Here is a 19,350-nt window from a genome sequence, read left to right as displayed (position 1 = left end):
CCCTGCGGCTGGGAGCCATATGCCGTGGGGATTCCCCTCCCCACAGCCGCCGTGGGGATTCCCCTCCCCACAGTTGCCATGCCATGGCCCATGCTGAGCCCCCACCCGGAGCTGCTGCAAACCCCGACCCAGAGCTGTGTTCCTCGTGGCAGTGATCTCCGGCGCCAAACAGCCTCTTTCCAACCACATCCAGAAAAATTTGTAACAAACATTGGAATTCTCAAGGCCATGTTTGGTATTCCCCAGCAATCTGTTACTGGAAAGAAAAAGCAATCCCTGCTGCATTACTGATCCCAGAGAAGCATTTGCATGTATGCAGGTATCCTTAGGGTGCCATAGTTATGGATGAGAAATATTGGTTGCAAAGTTGTCATTTCTGGATGTAATACAGATATTTTGGACTTATTTTTGTTTCTTTGCATGTTTGATATTTTTAAAAAGGCATATGCTACTGACTACACTTATGCACATATGTAACATCTTTTGCTAGGATACATGACCACTGCTTGTCCAGAATGTGAAAAGTGAAAGATTGTGACTAAACAAAATTTTAATGTACAGATAATACCACCAGAAATTATTTTAGCCTTTTTAATAAATGTTGTTATTGATGTTAAGCTCACCATGGAAAACATCATATATTGTTATGTATATACTAGGTTAATTATTTAAAGACTGAAGTGCAACGTAACTAGATTCTAAATAATCTATTTTTCAAAACACACAACAGTCCAAACAGTAAAATTAAAGTCCAAATTAAGAATATTTCATTCTTAAGAATTGTTTAATTTAAAGTGGTTTAGTTGTAATAAATGGTTATAGATTCAAAATAGTTTTCAAGAGTGTACAAAAGATACTACTTTTTTTCTAGCATCAGCTAAATTAGACATATTATATTGAGAGAAATGTTTCTCATTTCTTTCCTGTTACCTTTATTGATTTCATTGCAGAGATGTTAACATAGGAAATAGATTATTTTGTTATCTAATTTTACCTTCCAAAAGACAGAAGCAGATGAAAAATGTGAGGTTCTTTCCTGTTGGCTTTTTTGAATTAGTTGTTTTAGATTCTAAAAGTTTAGTTCCTAAAGAAGTAACCTTGTAAATAATTTTAATGTCCTCTAGTGCAGGGTAGGCAACCTCGGCTCTTTTATGACTCAAGGACTTCAACTCCCAGAATTCCTGAGCCAACATGGCTTAGCTTTGAAACCTCTCTCTTTCCCCTCAGTGTGGCTGGCTCAGGATTTCTGGGAGTTGAAGTCCACAAGTCATAAAAAAGAGCCAAGATTGCCTCTCCTATAGCCAATAGAGGGAGCTTTTTTTGTGCAAAAAAGGTGCCGGAACGCCATTCTGAGCATTCTATGAGAAAAAAAGCCCTGGTTTTAATGGTGATTCTAATTCAGTGCAAATGCCACATGTACAAACCATGGTTCATTTCAGTTGGTACTCCATGCTTTGAGTTTGATGCTATTGTTGTTGTTGTTGTTAGTTGCGAAGTCGTGTCCGACCCATCGCAACCCTATGGACAATGTTCCTCCAGGCCTTCCTGTCTTCTACCATCTTCTGGAGTCCATCTAAGCTCACGCCTACTGCTTCAATGACTCCATCCAGCCACCTCATTCTCTGTCGTCCCCTTCTTCTATTGCCCTCAATCTTTCCCAGCATTAGGCTCTTCTCCAGTGAGTCCTTCCTTCTCATTAGGTGGCCAAAGTATTTGAGTTTTAGCTTCAGGATCTGGCCTTCTAAAGAGCAGTCAGGGTTGATCTCCTCTAGGACTGACCGGTTTGATTGTCTTGCAGTCCAAGGAACTCGCAGGAGTCTTCTCCAGCACCATAGTTCAAAGGCTTCAATTCTTTGGCGCTCAGCCTTTCTTATGGTCCAGCTTTCACTGCCATACATTGCAACTGGGAAGACCATAGCCTTGACTATACGCACTTTTGTTGACAGGGTGATGTCTCTGCTTTTTAGTGTGCTGTCTAGATTTGCCATGGCTTTCCTCCCAAGGAGCAAGCGTCTTTTAATTTCTTGGCTACAGTCCCCATCTGCAGTGATCTTGGAGCCCAGGAAAATAAAATCTGTCACTACCTCCATTTCTTCCCCATCTATTTGCCAGGAATTGAGAGGGCCGGATGCCATGATCTTGGTTTTCTTAATGTTTAGTTTCAACCCAAGTTTTGCACTCTCCTTCTTCACCCGCAACAAGAGGCTCTTTAGTTCTTCTTCACTTTCTGCCATTAGAGTGGTGTCATCTGCATATCTTAGGTTGTTGATGTTTCTTCCGGCAATCTTAATTCCAACTTTTGATTCATCTAGCCCTGCCTTTCTCATGATGTGCTCTGCATATAAGTTAAATAGGCAAGGCGACAGTATACAGCCTTGCCGGACTCCTTTCCCAATTTTGAACCAATCAGTGGTTCCGTGTCCAGTTCTCACTGTTGCTTCTTGGCCCGCATATAGATTTCTCAAGAGACAAATAAGATGGTCTGGTATGCCCATCTTTTTAAGGACTTGCCAGAGTTTGTTATGATCCACGCAATCAAAGGCTTTAGCATAGATTGATGCTATATAGCTAATAAAAATTCTGCATCACTTTCTACTCTTGGATCCACGTCTTGTCCAAAGCCTGTCCAAAGCCAGTTTATAGTGGCTAACCTTAGAGGAGAGGTATCAAATATGTGATTCACAACACATATGTGGCCTGAGCTACATTAAAATGCAGTTGAGAAATATGAAACAAAATAAAATATAAAAAATATAAGTAATATTACATTTTAAAACTAAATAATAACACATTTAATCACGAATCACCATGAAACCACTGGCTCATAACTCATGAGGAATCCTGCACAACTTCACCATCTTGACTTAACTTCAGCAGTAGAGATTGCTTGGTGTTGCCACAGGGTGTAGCTGAGCTGGAACTCCGCCTGACAGGAGCTTTTTCTCTTGGTCTGTGCTGCAGCAGTAGCAAATGACCCTGATGCTGCAATTAAGGTGAAGCAGCAAGCTTGGGCCTTTTCCTTAGGGCAGTAGGCTGACAGCCAAATCTACATGGTAGCCAACCTGCTCCAGACCTCAGAGTCTCCAGTGCAGAAAGGAGTCCCTTCCTCTAAAACCGGTTAAATTAATTGGTCTCCTCTCTCCAAAACAGGGCAAATTTCCTTCTTCCTTCCAAAACATGCTGAATGTGTTTCTCTCTTCCCTCTAAAATAATTTAATTAATATCTGTTGAATGTTGGGATACACAAGTCCATGATTGTTGTTAATTTTATAAAAAATTCCATTTTAAAATCATATAATTATAGTGTAAATATGTTGAGAATACATCTGTTTTCTATCTTTAAAATTTTTCTTTCTCTCATGCTTCCTCCTTCCGTTATATATTCAAGATGGACAGTATTTAATATTTATGTGTTATGTATATGTGGGGGTGGGGGTCTATACATATGTTGTATATAGTATGGTTAGGTGTGTGTCATGTATGTGTTTCACTTTGAGAGCAGGCAACTAAATTTCATTTTTGATGTGTGCCGTTGTGCCCACAGTAAAAAAAATTGCAATAAAGGTTATCTTATCTATCTTATCTTTCATTACGATATCAAATAAAAAAAAAGAAAAGGAGGGAGGGAGGGAAGGAAGGAAAGGAAAGGAAAGGAAAGGAAAGGAAAGGAAAGGAAAGGAAGGAAGGAAGGAAGGAAGGAAGGAAGGAAGGAAGGAAGGAAGGAAGAAATGGTTACCAAATATTGTTTGCAGTTATCAGTGGCTACTAATCTATTAGCATATTTTTGTGGAGCCAGTTTGGTGCAATAGTTAAGGGATCAGACTAAAAAACAAGAGATGCTGAGTGTTAGTCCTGCTTTGGTCTTAACGCCATCCAGTGACATTGGGGCAGTCACTTCTCTCACATTTAGGAAAAAAGAACTCCCAAGTCACTTGTAAAAAAAAAGCTTCCAAAGAAAGTGCAGAGGGCAGTTGCCAGGAGTGCACAACAACTTGAAGGCAAAACTTTCAAGCATGTATGGGACATGTTATTATACTTTCTATTTTCTATACGTCAAGAAATACATGAATATTTTGACATGGCAATATTGCATGTACATGTAATTTACTCTTGTATTGTGGCACACAAACTTGTACTTGGTTTGGGAAAACGTGCACAAAATATTTTTTCTTCTTCTGCGTGCCGCATATTAGAAATTAGAGGGAACATTGCAGGGAGATGATAAGTGTGAGTGTGAGGTGAGGAAGTACCGTAGTTTACACAATAATTTGGTGGATTTTTTATTAGTCCTGGAGGAAGCTCCAAGTGGAGTGGTGTGTGTGTATGTGTTTATATAAAATACACATATTATTGCAAAAAATGAATCACCTTAATAATACATTTCTTTTTATGTATTAATTATATCTAACTCCTAAGTGATTTCATGCGTTGATATACTAATAAAAAGCTGTTATAAGTTTAATAAACATCCATTCTCATAGAAGTTAAGTATGTGGGCTTCAAATTATTTGCAAAGCATTCATTATAAATAAGATTAAATGTGTGATGCAGGTATTGCTTTTTAAGGCTATTAAAGAAAAACCTGGGGATTAATATGGACTTTAGGTCTGCAGGAGCCTTTAGAGCAGGAACAACCAACACATTCATTTATCATTTTAGAAATTCATGGTACTACAAACTTTGAGTATTGCTGCTTAGCTGCTTTTTAGTTCCATACTATACCGTTTTTCCCCATAGCAATTTTTTGCCCCAATATAAGGATGGTTTAAGGTCAAGCCCTTATGAGAGATACATGCATACGCAGACAGAGAGAGTGTTTTTAATTCACCTTTATGCCTTGCTGCTATTTAGTAAATAATGGCCAACCATGCAATTTAATCCCATCTCGTCTAGCTCTATAATAGATCAGATTAATCTGCTATAGATTTTCCTAAGTAATTGTCACGATAATTGAACTGTCACAATCTACTAGTTTTTGAGATGGATAGGAAATGTGTGTTTTATATAAGAGTGTAAATACTCAGAAATTATTTTGTTTGCAGAACAAAAGCTAAGCAGAAAAATAATATTTATTCAGATAGAAATGCAGATTGAAAGAAAACAAAGCTTCAAGAGTTTAGTGAATATTTCACTAAGAGCACTTCAGGTGATCATATTCTGGATGTCAGAAGTCAACACCATATATTGAAAGTAATGGAGACAGATTCATGTTCAGTAAAAATGCTTTACTAAATTTATAGAGAAACTCTGGAATTCACATATGACGACCAATAATTTAGATGGTTTTAAAATGGGCATTAGACAGTTTATTTATTTAGATTTTAATAGCCTCCATATTGTAATAACAACAAATGGACTGTGCACAAAACAGTAAAAACAGAAGTATCCAAATCATCAATATAAAAATAATGAGAATGCAATAAAAAAAATCATGGCATATCAGGGCACCTCTCTTCCATACAGTGTCATACTGTCCTATTGGGTTCCATCCAGTGGTGGGATTCATATATGTGAACAACTGGTTCTCCATGTGGACTTGGGCAACAAAAAAATTAGCTACCAGTTATGCAGAAGTGGTGTGAACTGGCTGAATCCCACCACTGGTTCCATCCTACCCTAACACTTATAGGAAAAGCCAACTGTTCAAGGTTTCAGAAAGACAAGGAGGATAGGGGCTTACTGGATCTCTAAAAGGGTTCCACAGGGCAAGGTCAGCAACAGAGGAACCATGTTTTCCAGGTCCCACTAAATTGCAACTTTTAAAGAAAGGGACCTGATGTGCATCCATCCTATCTGATCTAGTGGGATGCGCAGATACCTTCAGGTAATACCAAATTATTAACTTCTCCTATGTCATTTAGGGCTATAAGATAATAACCAGCACATTGAATTGCACCTGGAAAAATTGCTGTCCAGAAAGAGCAGATAGTGGCAGTCATGGATTTGAGCAGGACCTTGTATTAAGTGTTGAATAGAAAGTCCTTCTAATCAGAAGGCTACTACAATAACCCATCTAATAGCATTGCAAATGATGTTCCAGTTGGTGATTCTTGGAAACAATACAGCTAATGTACATCCTAGAGGTATTTCTCTTAAGACAGATGGGGTGCCAGATGTTGGGATCCATAAATTACAAACAAGTACACTCTTGCCTTTCTTCTACGGTGTGTGACAGAAAATGTTACACAAGGTGCTATCTGGATCCTGTTGTTACAGCAGCTGTAATGGATGGTATCTTTTCCTGGGACTGTCTTTTAAAACCTGTGAGCTCTTGCTTTATCTTTCTTTGGTCAATGTTCCTTGGAATAGAAATGCTAAGTTTTGGGTCAAGATTAGAATATCTTCAAAAGGACATGCTATGGGGTAGAACTAAATGAATGAACACTCTAAAATATGCCTTTTTTTGTTCCTGTCACAATTCTGTGAAACAGTTCTCCTCTGTCTTCAAAAGAAAGATAATCTCTTCCTTGTTGGAATTTAGGAAGAAATTTGAAATTATTTTCTTCCATTCCACTTTTGTATCTTAATTCTTAAATCCGGCTTTTACTATGTTGGTTGTGGTTGTATATTTTATGCTTTTATTGCAATTTTCAGTTTTATGGCTTTATGTCTATTCCAAGACTCCCAGGGTTTTTGATTTGGACAGCACAGAACTTGTATAAACTCACTATTGTCTAGAACCCTTATAGAAATAGGGAATCCCTCACATTTCTGTATTATCTATCTAGCATGATGTCCATACTATAACTAAACCTATATACTATTTTGTTTATCAACCAGGTGTTTATTTCCTTTCCTCCACAGTTAGTATGACCAGTAGCTTCTATGGCCAGGAGATAAAAAGTAATGAAGTCTAGTGGATCTGGAGGAACCAGACTGAGGAAGGATGATGTAGTAAATTTATATTTACAAATTTTAGTTCTGCTATTTTACCCCAACAGTATTTGTTTTCCCTACAAACTTTAGTAAGATGGATATGCTTTGAGTCTCTTCCTTGGAGCAATGTTACTGACAGCACACAGTAAGTGAGCCTTTTTCATTGCATCATCTGCTCTCTGGAATGACACCCCTTTCTCCCACCAATACTAGACCTGCTAAGTTTCAGAAAGGTGCTAAAATCTGGTTTTTTGTTTGGGCACTGGGCCCAAATTGATTTAAATTTCACTCTGGAAGAGTGTCAGAGAAATTTGGGCTCCTGATTGCCTTTTAATTTTTATTGCTGGTCTTAACTATATGGGTTTCTTACTATGGACTTTGTTGTTGTTTATATGTTGCCCATAGACAGCCATATAAATTTCCTAGCTAAATAAAATAATTTGGATTTGTACATTCTAATACTATCCAAAAGTAAAACTATCATTCAGTAGATTGCCTTGGCAGAATTCGAGTTTTATATTGTTTTTTGGGGTAGGGTGGAGGAATAACATAATATGTCTTTTAATAATTTATCATTTGAGACATTGTGATTAAGAGTTAATGATACTTTAGAACAGTTTAGATATGTTTTGTATGTTGTATGTATGTCCATGTAGGAACATATATATTGTTCTTCCTCCTATACTATGGATTTAAAGAAGTAAAATCAATGTAAAGAGAAAAGGCTTGTGGATTATCATCAGATTTCCAAGTAGAAAACTGTTGGATACTTAATAAGAAATGTCCATATTCCACATTTGAAGAAAAGCCCTCAATTCTCATACATAATTAAGGTTAGAGTTATATTAGTTATACATAAGATTTTTTTTTCTTTTGTGTTGTTAAGCACTTCTTTTGGATAGTGTAAGTTTTCACAGTTAATAAAGCGGATTTGGAAAATCTATGAAGAGCAGCATAATATGATATAGTGTGTCCATGAAATATGTACAGCTATACCTTTGCATGCTTTTTATTAGCTACTCAAAGTGATAGTGATTTCCAAGACTAATCAGCGGTAAAAAAAAAGATAATTACTAAATAAGAGATATGTGCACCAATGTTGGCAGGTGTAATTGTTTAAAAACCTGAGAATGTTTTATGTTCAATAATATTATTGCAAAAGTGTTCATTTTATTCACATTTTAGGGCTGAGCTGTGCTCTTTAAGGACAAAGAAAGGTCACCAGTCTCTCCAACTCCTAGTTCTTTGTCAAAAGTGGACACAGTTAATGAGGTTGATTTGGTACGGCACAAATTCTCAGACACAGATAGAGATCCTTTCAATGGAAACAAATTTGTTTGGCTTTACCAGGTTACTTAGCGATTAATAATAGCCTTGAGATGCAGGTCAAAAAGGTCACTGTACCCACTTGCCAACACAATCTCAAATGTGCAGGAACTCCAGGTCTTCAGGCACTAAGACCCAGAAAGGCTATGAATAAAGTAAAGCAGGCTATATTCCAACTTCTTTTTCATATTAATAAGCAATTTTCAAGAGAAGTGTGGTAAAATGGAGGCCATGCCACTCTAAGTAATTCATTTATTTTGCAATTTAATCTTATGTTGAAAAAAAATTACACTGCTGCAAAAGCAAAGCATGGTGATTTTTAAATGTCAGTATGTTTCATAAGTAACCTTGTATGAAATATTGTATAAGGAACCTTTAACAGTAAGCGGCAACCAAAAAAAAAAATAATCCTGAGATCAAAACAGAATAATATGTCTTCTTCTATCTTTAATTCATTTATGTTTGTTTTTCTTTTACCTTGAACATTTGGTAGAAAAATGTGTAAGATTTCTTAGTATGTATTCATATGCTATGCGTCATGGGTTAATATTTAATTAAAAACAGGCAGAACAGCATGTAGATTTTTAGAGAGTGTTATGTAGTTTTGATAGAATTATTCCCACATTGTGATCTTGACTTAAATATATCTCATCACAGCAGTTGAAATATTTAGATTTGCAGCATGCTGCATATGCTCCAGTTGTTGGCTAGACAGAGTTGATTCACACGTTTCAATATTTGTTTGGGTAGTTCTACCACCTGCCATAAGTGTGTAGTTAGCTCCTACAAGTCCCTGGTAAGAGTGAATATTCTATTGAAGTACTATAGTGAGTCTATCTTAACCAGTACCCCCTCAATCTTATATTTCCTTCTAGTGATCAGTATCCAATTCTATCTCTTTCTCACCAAAAGAACACAAGAGATTTCCAGACTGATGCAGTATTGTGTTGTGGGTTCAACCTCTTAAAAATATTTAATCCTGTACCTTTTAATTTAATTAAAAGCTTTAATTCTTCAGAGCTTTTCAAAAATAAGGTGACATTATTTATGTTTATTGCCTTATTTCACATTTTTTCTATATACAGTACTTTTGAGTTGGGCACTGTGTTAATTTTCAGGGTAGTCTCTCAATTAGAGATCTTAGCTTGCATAGAATAATATAGGAATCCTTGAGGTAAACTCTAGCGTTTGTCGTGGTTGTAACGTATTGGTCAGAAATGCTATATCACTAAACAATGCTATCCTTATCATTAGTGGGGATTGCTGTCTATAGTATTGGTCCTGTTAAGGCTGGTAATATATTCCCATCTTATCAGTTTTTTAAAAGTATTATGTGCTATAGCTTAATAGACCTATGTCATGATGAGCAAAGCAGTCAATATATGTGGGGCCATTTGAGAATGACCATGACTCCTAGACCATTGCAACTTGGAATGTAAAAAAATGGTAAACACTATCAATTAATTAATAAATGAAATGAAAAATGAGAAATAGAAGCCAAGTTGAGGAGGAAATGAAATAATAAGTTTGAATGAAAGTAGTCTGTGGAGTGAAGTTGAATGTATACAGGGAAAAGGAAAAGGTCTAGAATCTAGATGCTAAGGTCAGAAAGTATGAATTCGTATTATCTAGATTTTTGGATGGATATGAAGGTTGAAATCCACACTTTAGTGCTAGTTTCATGTTCTAGTGAATTATGATAATGAAGAACCAGAGATAAGGTTTGGAAGAATTTTGTAACATTCTGAATTAATGTAATGCAAGTTAATACATAAGGAGGAAAATAATTCTGATTATTTAAATAATGATCTGATAGGTAGGACCGTGTTGAGAAAGTACAGAAAAAGTGATTGGGACATTCAGAGACAAAGGATCAATGATAACTGTGATGGTATCATGAATATGTGCTTAGAAAAAGTCTGTTTCAAATGCATGTTTTAAAAGCATGAATCTATCATGGATTCACATGGAAAAGGAAAGAATATGAATTGAATTGAATTGAACCAATTGAACTGAACTTTATTTGGCCAAGTGTGATTCAGCATACAAGGAATTTGTCTTTGGTACAGAAGCACTGAGTGTACATGCAAAGCAAGAGAATAATAATCTTCATAATAATACCAATAAAAGGGGGAAGTAAAGATGATACTAAGAAGGATAATTAATAATACCACTACATGGGTAAATATACATGGACCTTAGACAGCACTGTAAGAATCAGGTGTTTATCAGAATGATGGCATGCGAGGGGGGGAAACTGTCCCTGTGTCTAGTTGTTTTGACATGCAATGCCCTAAAGTATCGCCCTGATGGGAGGAGTTCAAACAGTTTATATCCAGGATGTGAGGGGTCTGTAGATATCTCCTCAGCCCTCCTTCTGGTTGGATGGAAGGAGAGACGTGTGATGTTTGAAGAACAATAGACAATATCTGAAGCAACATGTGGATATGGTGAAAACAAGGATCGTTTGGAAGGATAAAAAGGCATTGAGAGGTGTGATGTTATAATAAACTAGATTTGTCTGTAATTTTAATTTTATTATCTCATGCCTTTAATTTCTTTGGCTTAGCATTCTGCATTCTGTTTTCACGCTTTGCATAAACGTTGCTTAATTAGAAAGAGAACAGCATGATACTTATGTATGCATATGTTCTCTTTGCTTCAGATAGAGAATCACAAACTCCAAGTATACTATACACAATTAGTCTGCCAGGGGGGAAAAAGACTTATTTAACTACACTTTCCTGCCTTCGTTTTTTTTGTCCCTTTCACAATTTGCTATTGAGAATCATAAGAACGTCTGAACCAAGGGGTGTGTAACGAGGGTCTCTATATGCGAATGGGAAAAACTAATAACTGTCCATCTGCATACAGTAGTGGACTTGAATACTCCCTATTACAATATACTAGATATAGACAGATGCCCTTAATAATAATGGGACTCTGTTATTAAGTTGTATGGAATATGGATTGCATATGGATTGTTTTTAATTGATTTGGAATATGTTGGAAGTATTATAAATATTTACCCTACAGGAATTGAATTATTTTTAATACTGCATTTTATGTAAGATGCCCAGAAAAAGGTCATAATGTACTTAATTAACATTTATTAAATCTACATACTTCACTGAACAAAATTTATGTCTTTCACACACAAGGTTAATTTAAATTAGCTCTTTCTTAATACCACTACCAACAAATGTTAATTAAACTATTACTTTGATATGTATGTGTATGGCTATATGTGTATGGGGAGGGGCATGTCATTATACAGTATTATCAATAGTATTCACATTTAATCTTCAAGACACGTCAGTGTTTCTGTAAATTTTCTGTACAATGTTTTAATTAAAATAGAAAAGAGGTAATGAGTTAAGAGGTAAAGAGAATCTGCAAGATGTCCTTTGACCGTATTTTTAACTGAACTAGACCCTGAATTCATCTGATCAAGGTGCAGTTCTACAATGGCCCTGGAAAGATCTTTCTTAGTCCTGCTATTTGAATTTTTCTGCACTTATATACTAGCTATAATGTCAAATTCCCATAGAATTCTCTCCTATCTTTCTTCTATTCATTGGGACCTTCCACCACAAAAAAATGGACAGAGGTTTATTGAATAATAGGAGACAGATATTTCCTTCCTTGCAAGCCCTGCAACAATTGCCTATATTATTACATTTATGTTGCACACTCATCTAAAATATTTCATTTTACTGCATACACTTCCGAAAACTTGCCAGTACTGTATGATTCCTTCATGCTCCAACATTACATCGAATATTTTATTTCTTTTCCTTAGTTCTTCCCCAAAATTAGAATGTTGGTTTATATTTCTGAATTAGTGAAATTAGAATCCTTACATCTAGTTTCTTAGCAAACTTCTTTTTAATCTGGATAAAAAATATTCATGTCTCTCTAACTGTGACACTTAAGTCTTCTATTTGCTAAACATCTAAAACATGCATGTAGCTGAATCACATTGAAAGGTCAGTCGTTAAAGCACACCAGACTGTGGCTGCCTTGCTTTTGTTCTAACAGAACGAGGTCTGCATTGCTAAATCAACTTAGCAGGTTCTGAAGTTGATGATTTCAATAAACAGTACATGGAGTCAGAATATCATCACTGCAAAGCAAGGCTATGACAAAGAGGGTTTTTTTAAAAAAAAAAATTGTATAATCATCTATTTTTCAAAAACAAAAGTAATATGCAAAATTGTTTTGATGCAGGAAAGAACTAGAAGATTTTGCAGAGATGAAGGAGAAAGAAGAGGTGAAAAAAGCTCTTGAAAGGGAAAAAAAGAAAAAGGATTACCTAGCCCGAAAGATGCATTACCTCCTTAGCACTCAGCAGGTTGGTGTACCTGTCCCTGACAGCTCATGCAAACCACTGGGACCCCTAGCTTGACAAAGATAAACTAGCAGGCTGAATGGGACATGACTTGTTGAAAAGATATCACAAAGGCACTACTTCGAGTTCAATTTAGTGCATTTCTATAGGCGAGAGCAGGTACCATGACTGCTGCGTGACAGCAGCTTCATAGAGACAGCATTAGCACGGCTGGCAGAAAGAGTCCAAGTCAGCAGTTTGATCTGCTACTGTGATAACACAACAGGAAGGGCATAACCTCACTTTAGAAACTCATTTTGACTGGCTTATTGTTGTGTTATCTCAGTTGTCAAAGGCTAGTTATTAAGCCAAAGAGGTATTTGATTTTAAAAAAAAATTAATTGAACTAATGTTTGGATCAGAATTCCATTCCTTTTCTGTGGTGTTTGAATTAAATTGTAAGTCTGAGATGTCTTTTAAAAACTTTCTGGGGAGCTCTTTTAGGCCCTGCACAATTACTTCCGTTGATCCTTTATTGCTGTTAAAAGTATTCAGACAAATCTAGTTACTCCCTAAAAAATATGTTTCAATTCTGAAGAGCTGTTTGATATGTGAGGTGTTCCTCCTTTTAATGCTGAACTCTTATCAGTGGGAATGAACACGTTTGTAGGTACCACCTACTTAATATTTAGGAAATGCAGCACAATTATCTCAGTCTTTACTAAGTAAATTTATTATTGAATATTACTGGGGGGTTATAATAGGATGTGCACTTGCTGCTTAACAAGTGTCATTCCTACAATCAAGAATCAATCACAATGCCAAGTGCTTTCATAACCAAAATTCTCTCCCCCTTTTTTTTCTCTCTGTCACATCAATCATGAATAAGTAATGGTAGAGTTTGTTTGTATAAGCTGCATGGCAATTAATTATGGGAAAGTGAACTGATTAGTAGAAATTAGTTATTTTAATTGTAAATTTAGTGAAATCAAGGTTTGTTTGTGAAGAAACAGAAGAAAAGACTAATTAGTACATGAATGTTATTAAGAATGAATTATTCATATGCTGCCAGAAAGAGCACTGTGAAAATAATCACTCCACAAAAAAACACATCATGTTGTTTTAAAACTTTAACTAGAATATATAATAACCTCTAAATAATAGGGGGAAAAATGTAAAATTGGACTCAGGGCAGATCTGAATCCTTAAGATTATTGTGGAAATTAAAAATATCTGGTTTTGCATGATTTCGAGAAAAGTTCAAAAACAATTTTAGTGTAGTTTTCATTTGTTAGCTGTTTTTGGAATAAACATGCAAAAATCATGATCATGTCTGAAAATATAATGTATTCATTGACATACTACTTAAGAACTGGCATTTCAAGTTTTAACCTCCCCCCACATGCCCAATTATTTTTGCAAAATTGAAATGTATTACCCATTCACTATTATCTCGTTAATGCAAATATTATTCAAAAAATGAAATTATTTGCATCCATTATAGTATACCGATTTTCTATATTCCTTTATATTACTTTTTCAGTGTGTTTAAAGCTGGTATTAAATAAGCATGAAAAGAAGTTAAAAATAGAATCGAATTGTACTTTGATTAAAACTCGCATTACAAGAGGATGATGCCTGGAGAAATAAATGACAAGCTCTAAAACTTGATACTTATGAAATATTGAGCTTTTAATCAACGTTCTTCGTTTATCTGTGGTTTCAATAACTAGTCAAGTAACACCTAACACATCTAAGCCTTCCTTTGTTTGAAGAAAATTCTTTCTTCATGATCCCTGTAATTATGAAGAAACCTGCTATAAAATCTTTGCCGGTGTTTTCCAAGTCATAAATTATGTTATCTGCTCCACCTACTGGTTGCCTTGTGCAAGATAATTGCACTGAAAAATGTACCCATAGAGTACAAAAATCTCTATTTCTGTTGATTTGACAAGATTTGGAAAAGATAATTTGAATTCATTTATATTTTTTTATATTTGCTTTTATTACAGACAATATTTAATAATAAAAATATGAACCATTTTTTTTCTCACAAACTATTCCTATTTTATTATTTTGGTAATGACTGCATAAAAAGTTTATTTTTTATGACAAATCAAATATGGGAAAACAAGCCATTTTAAAATAAAAACAGTAGAAAACACTAATTATTAAACTACACTTTACAGTTACGTAGGGTTTTCATTAGCTCAACATGAACAAGTATAGCTTTTAATAAACTTTTTGTTCAAATTTTAGATGTGTCTTCAAATATATACAACAACAACAACAATAATAATAATAAAAAATATAGTGATTGTCCACTAGGACTCCGAAATCCGTCTCACAGTTGCTACTATTGAGTAAGGTACCACCTATACTATACCTGTACATTTGGTTTTTCTTGCCTAAATATAGAACTTTACTTTTTTCACAATTGAATTTTGTTTTGTTAGATAGCACCCAGTGTTCCAGTTTGTTCAATTCTCCTTTATCTTAAGCCTATCTTCTGGACTGTTGGCTATTCCTGCCGGCTTGGTGTCGTTTGCAAATTTGATGAGTTCCCCATCTATCCCCTCATCCAAATCATTGATGAAGATGTTGAAGAACACTGGGCCCAGAACAGAGTCCTGTGGCACCCCACTACACACTTCCCTCCATGTAGATGCAGTTCCATTGAGGACCACACGCTGAGTACGGCCTGTCAGCCAGCTACGAATCCATCTGGTAGTGATGTTGTCTAACCCACATTTTTCTATCTTTTCAAGTAGAAGGTTGTGATCTACTTTATTAAATGCCTTAATGAAGTCCAAGTAAATTATATCTACAGCATTCCTCTGATCGACTAATTTTGTCACTTGGTCAAAGAATGTGATAAGATTTGTCTGGCATGATCTGTTTTTGAGAAACCCGTGTTGGCTTTTAGTAATGACTTTGCTTGCCTCTAGGTTTTAGCTGATTTGTTGTTTGATTATCTTTTCCAGAATCTTCCCAGGTATTGAGGTCAGGCTGATAGGTCTGTAGTTTCCAGGATCTATTTTTTTCCCTTTTTTGGAGATGGTAACTACAGCAGCTCTTTTCCAGTCCTCTGATAGTTCCCCAGTGCTCCAGGATCTTTGAAAAATGTTTCTGAGATCACATCTGCCAGTCCCTTGAGAACCTTGGGGTATAATCCATCTGGTCCTGGTGATTTGAACTCGTCTAGGCTGGATAGGTGCTCACTTACCATTTTCTTGCCTATCTTAACTTGTGTTTCTAATCTATTTTTATGGTACTGTTTTTGTGTAAAGACAGATGCAAAAAATTAGTTAAGTAGTTCTGCTTTCTCCCTGTTGCTTGTCACCTTTTTGCCACTTTCCCCCACTAATGGACCAATCATTTTCTTAATTTTTTTCTTCTTTTTTACATGTTTTTTGTTATTTTTTACTTTGGTTCATTTTGAGCCTTAGCTTTTCTCACTTCCTCTTTGCAGGCTCGGACTATTTGCTGATATTAGTTATGTACCCCTCTTTCCACTTTTTATACTTGTCCTTTTTATCTTTCAATTTATAAGAGAATTTTTAATGCAGCCATGCTGGTTTCTTTTGAGAGCTGTTATTTTTCTTCTTTGTTGGTATTGTACTAGACTGGGCTTTTATTATTTCACTTTTCAAAATTTCCCAAGCTTCTTGAGTTGTTTTCCCCTTTAGGATTCTCATCAAAGGAATTCTTCCCAAGGTCTAAGTTTATTGAAATTAGCCCTTTTAAAGTCCAAGACTCTAGTTTGACTGTGTTCTATTGATTGTGCTTCCATAATATTGAATTCCAATCTTGCATGATCACTTCCCCCCAAGGTTCCTATGGCTTCAATACCTCCTATCATTTCATCTCTGTTAGTGAGAATTAGATCCAATATGGCTAATCCCCTAGTTCCCTTCTCTGCTTTTTGGGAGACAAAGTTGTCTGCTAGGTTTGTCAGGAATCTGTTTGATCTTCCACTTGGTGCAGGGTCCCAGTTAATGTCAGGGTAATTAAAGTCCCCCATTACTATTGTGGAGTGCTTCCTACATACCTTAGTTAACTGACTAGCAAAAAGTTCATCTATTTCCTCTGGTTGGGTGGCCTGTAGTACACACCTATGGCAATGTCATTCCCCCCCCCTTTTATATTGACCCAAATGCATTCAAGACAGTTTTTATCATTGCTGTGCTCTATTTCTATAGAGATGTAGTTATTTCCTATATAGAGAGCAACTCCACCTCTTCTTTTATTTGGTCTGTTTCTTTTAAATAATTTAAATCCCTCTAGCTGTGTGTTCCATTTATGGGTTTCATCCCACCATGTTTCCGTAATAGCAACAATATCATATCTGCCCTCATTTACCAGAATTTCTAGTTCACCCTGTTTACTGTTCATACTCTGTGCATTGGTGTATAGACATTTGAGTCCTTTATGACTGACCCTGTGTTTACTTTCTACATAATCCTGTGCGGTGCCTGAGTTCCCCTATTTTCTTACCACCTGTTTGGTTAGTGCACTTTGTGTGGCACTCGCTATTAAAAGCTTGATTTTGCTTGACAGCAAGGTTGATATTCTTGTCCACACACACATCTATGTTACATGCACTGCTAACCCTGTAATTTTTTGATTGCTGGGGACAGGGATGTTCTGTACCAATTAACTCACTGTCCCCATTGTTTAGTTTAAATACTCCTCCAGAAAATCTGTGAGTTTATTGCCAAGTAACTCAGTCCCTTTCTTTGATGGATGCAAACCATCTCTTTTGTATATTGGACCAGCTACAGACATCGTGACTAATATAACCAAAGCCTTCCCCTTTACATCATTCCTTTAGCCACATATTGAATTCTGCTATACTCTGGCCTTTTCCATTTTGCTCCTTATACACTGGTAAAACCTCTGAAAAAGTAAGCCTACAGCCTATCCTGCTAAGTTCCTGCCCCAAGCTCTGGAAATCATTCTGTACACAGAGTACATCTTTTTGGGAAAGATCATTAGTGCCAAGATGTACAATAGCATCCACATCACAGTCCTTGCTGGCATTCTTGACTATTTTGAAAATACACTTCTTCTCCCTACTGGCAGTAGCACCTGGAAGACACCTGACCTCTTTCGAAATCTCTGTGTCCTTTCCTAAATTTACATCCCTTATAATTGAATCACCAACCAGAAGATGGCTTTTCTTTTTGGATGACTTTCTGTTCTTGCATGACTGGTGTGTAATTCCTGATTTGCATTTCTCCCTGTCAAAAATATCTCAGACCACGATCGCCTGCTTATTTGAATTATCATCACAAATATCTTTACCTGTCTCCTTAATGTCCCTATTAAGGTCAGCAAGGGCACTGTATCTATTGTGCAGGGACATAACGAAAGCTTTGTGTTTATGGTTCACAGCTATCACCCTGCCAGATCCCACGGTTGTCCACACTGCCCTTCTGTTGCAGGATCTTTGTGGTAGAGGGGGATGATAGCGCGGAGGCTCAGTAGAGTAGAAGGGCTGAACTAGACACCTAATTTCTGCCTGAAGAACACAGATTACAGACCTTAGATAAATAATCTGTCCTTGTAGTCTAGTGGTTTGTTTACAGATAGGAAAGTTTCGAAGTTTGAAAAGTGTACTGCGAAAGACAGCTGCAAAACAAGTGTTGCACTGAACTAAGCCAGACATTCTGAGATACAGGGAATCTCAGATGCACTTGCCCTCACTGTACCGCTGCTTTTTTATTTTTAGTTATATATTCGAGCGCCGTTAGGCTCACGGGCCGCTACTTTCCTCCTCCCACCTCCTCCTTTTTAACTCACAGTTTGTAGCTCTTCCCAGCAAGCTCTGGGCAGTTTAAATGCAATGGAGGTCCAATCAGCAGAACCTCAGCTATTTTCCTCCTACTACCTCCTCCATTTTAACTCACAGTTTGTAGCAGTTTTGGACCTTGAATGAACAAAACTGAAAAATTAATGTAATCTTTCTTTTTATTGTGTATAGGTGTCAACACTGCAAACATTGGATGTTTTTGCTTTGACAATATAAGAGGCAGCCTTTTCCTTTAAATTGTTTTGCTCTTAGAATTAGATGAAGCTGCAGGGAGGAGAATGTTACCCCGGTTGTTTTTAATAAGATAAGAAATGGCCCAATATAGAATGGAAGGGAAGCTTTGCCCTTCAAACTGATTGGATAATGTGATTTATGACTGCGAATTGGAGGAGGGAACTGTGCCAGATATTAGGTGCTGAAGGGAGGGGAATTCAGATTTTGGCATCTCAAATGCCGTGCTGACACTTTGTTCTCATTATTATAGACTTTTTAGAATAAACAATGCCTGAAGTTTCTTTGAAGTGTTTCATTAGTCGGAACCATGACATCAGGTGTCTTTCCCAATTTTCTCAGCAAGGTTTATGTTGTAATTCTGCTTTTCAAAAATTTTGATCTATTAAAAATATTGATTCAAATGCTTCTATCAATAGCAGTAATAACATTAGAACAAGAACAAAAATAGTTAGAATTTTAGCTTTGAGGTTTCATTAAGTAAGCTAAACCCTGCATGAGACTTATTTCTAGTACCTTGATTTATAAAACAATTCTATATATACAAGTTTATTTTCACTTTGTTTCTGGATTTAAAACAGCTAAGTTGTTCATTGTAGCTATATTGCCTGAAGTAGGCTTTCCAAAACTGAAAACAAAAATGATGTGCCCATGCTGCTTTCCACTTTTAAATAATTCAATAAAAGTCATCAATATATTATACTTAAAATGCTTCATGGCAGTACAGGATATATAATCAGGTAAAATCTAAACCCTGCCCAGTTTTGCTTCC

General features: G+C 36.1%; 1 protein-coding gene across 1 annotated transcript in view; it reads left to right on the top strand.

The window, feature by feature from the left end:
- The window catches only part of SPATA17 (spermatogenesis associated 17), a 98,396-nt gene that overhangs the window by 22,631 nt on the left and 56,415 nt on the right, over positions 1 to 19,350 (top strand). The window contains exon 6 of the mRNA XM_083348782.1: positions 12,433 to 12,556. Coding sequence (XP_083204908.1) covers positions 12,433 to 12,556 — 124 coding nt within the window. The remainder of the gene's footprint in view (positions 1 to 12,432; positions 12,557 to 19,350) is intronic.

This window comes from Vipera ursinii, assembly GCF_947247035.1.
Source record: "Vipera ursinii genome assembly, chromosome: 1".
Lineage (NCBI taxonomy): Eukaryota > Metazoa > Chordata > Lepidosauria > Squamata > Viperidae > Vipera > Vipera ursinii.
Note: the sequence above shows the minus strand (reverse complement) of the source record. Positions and strands in the feature narration are given on the sequence as shown.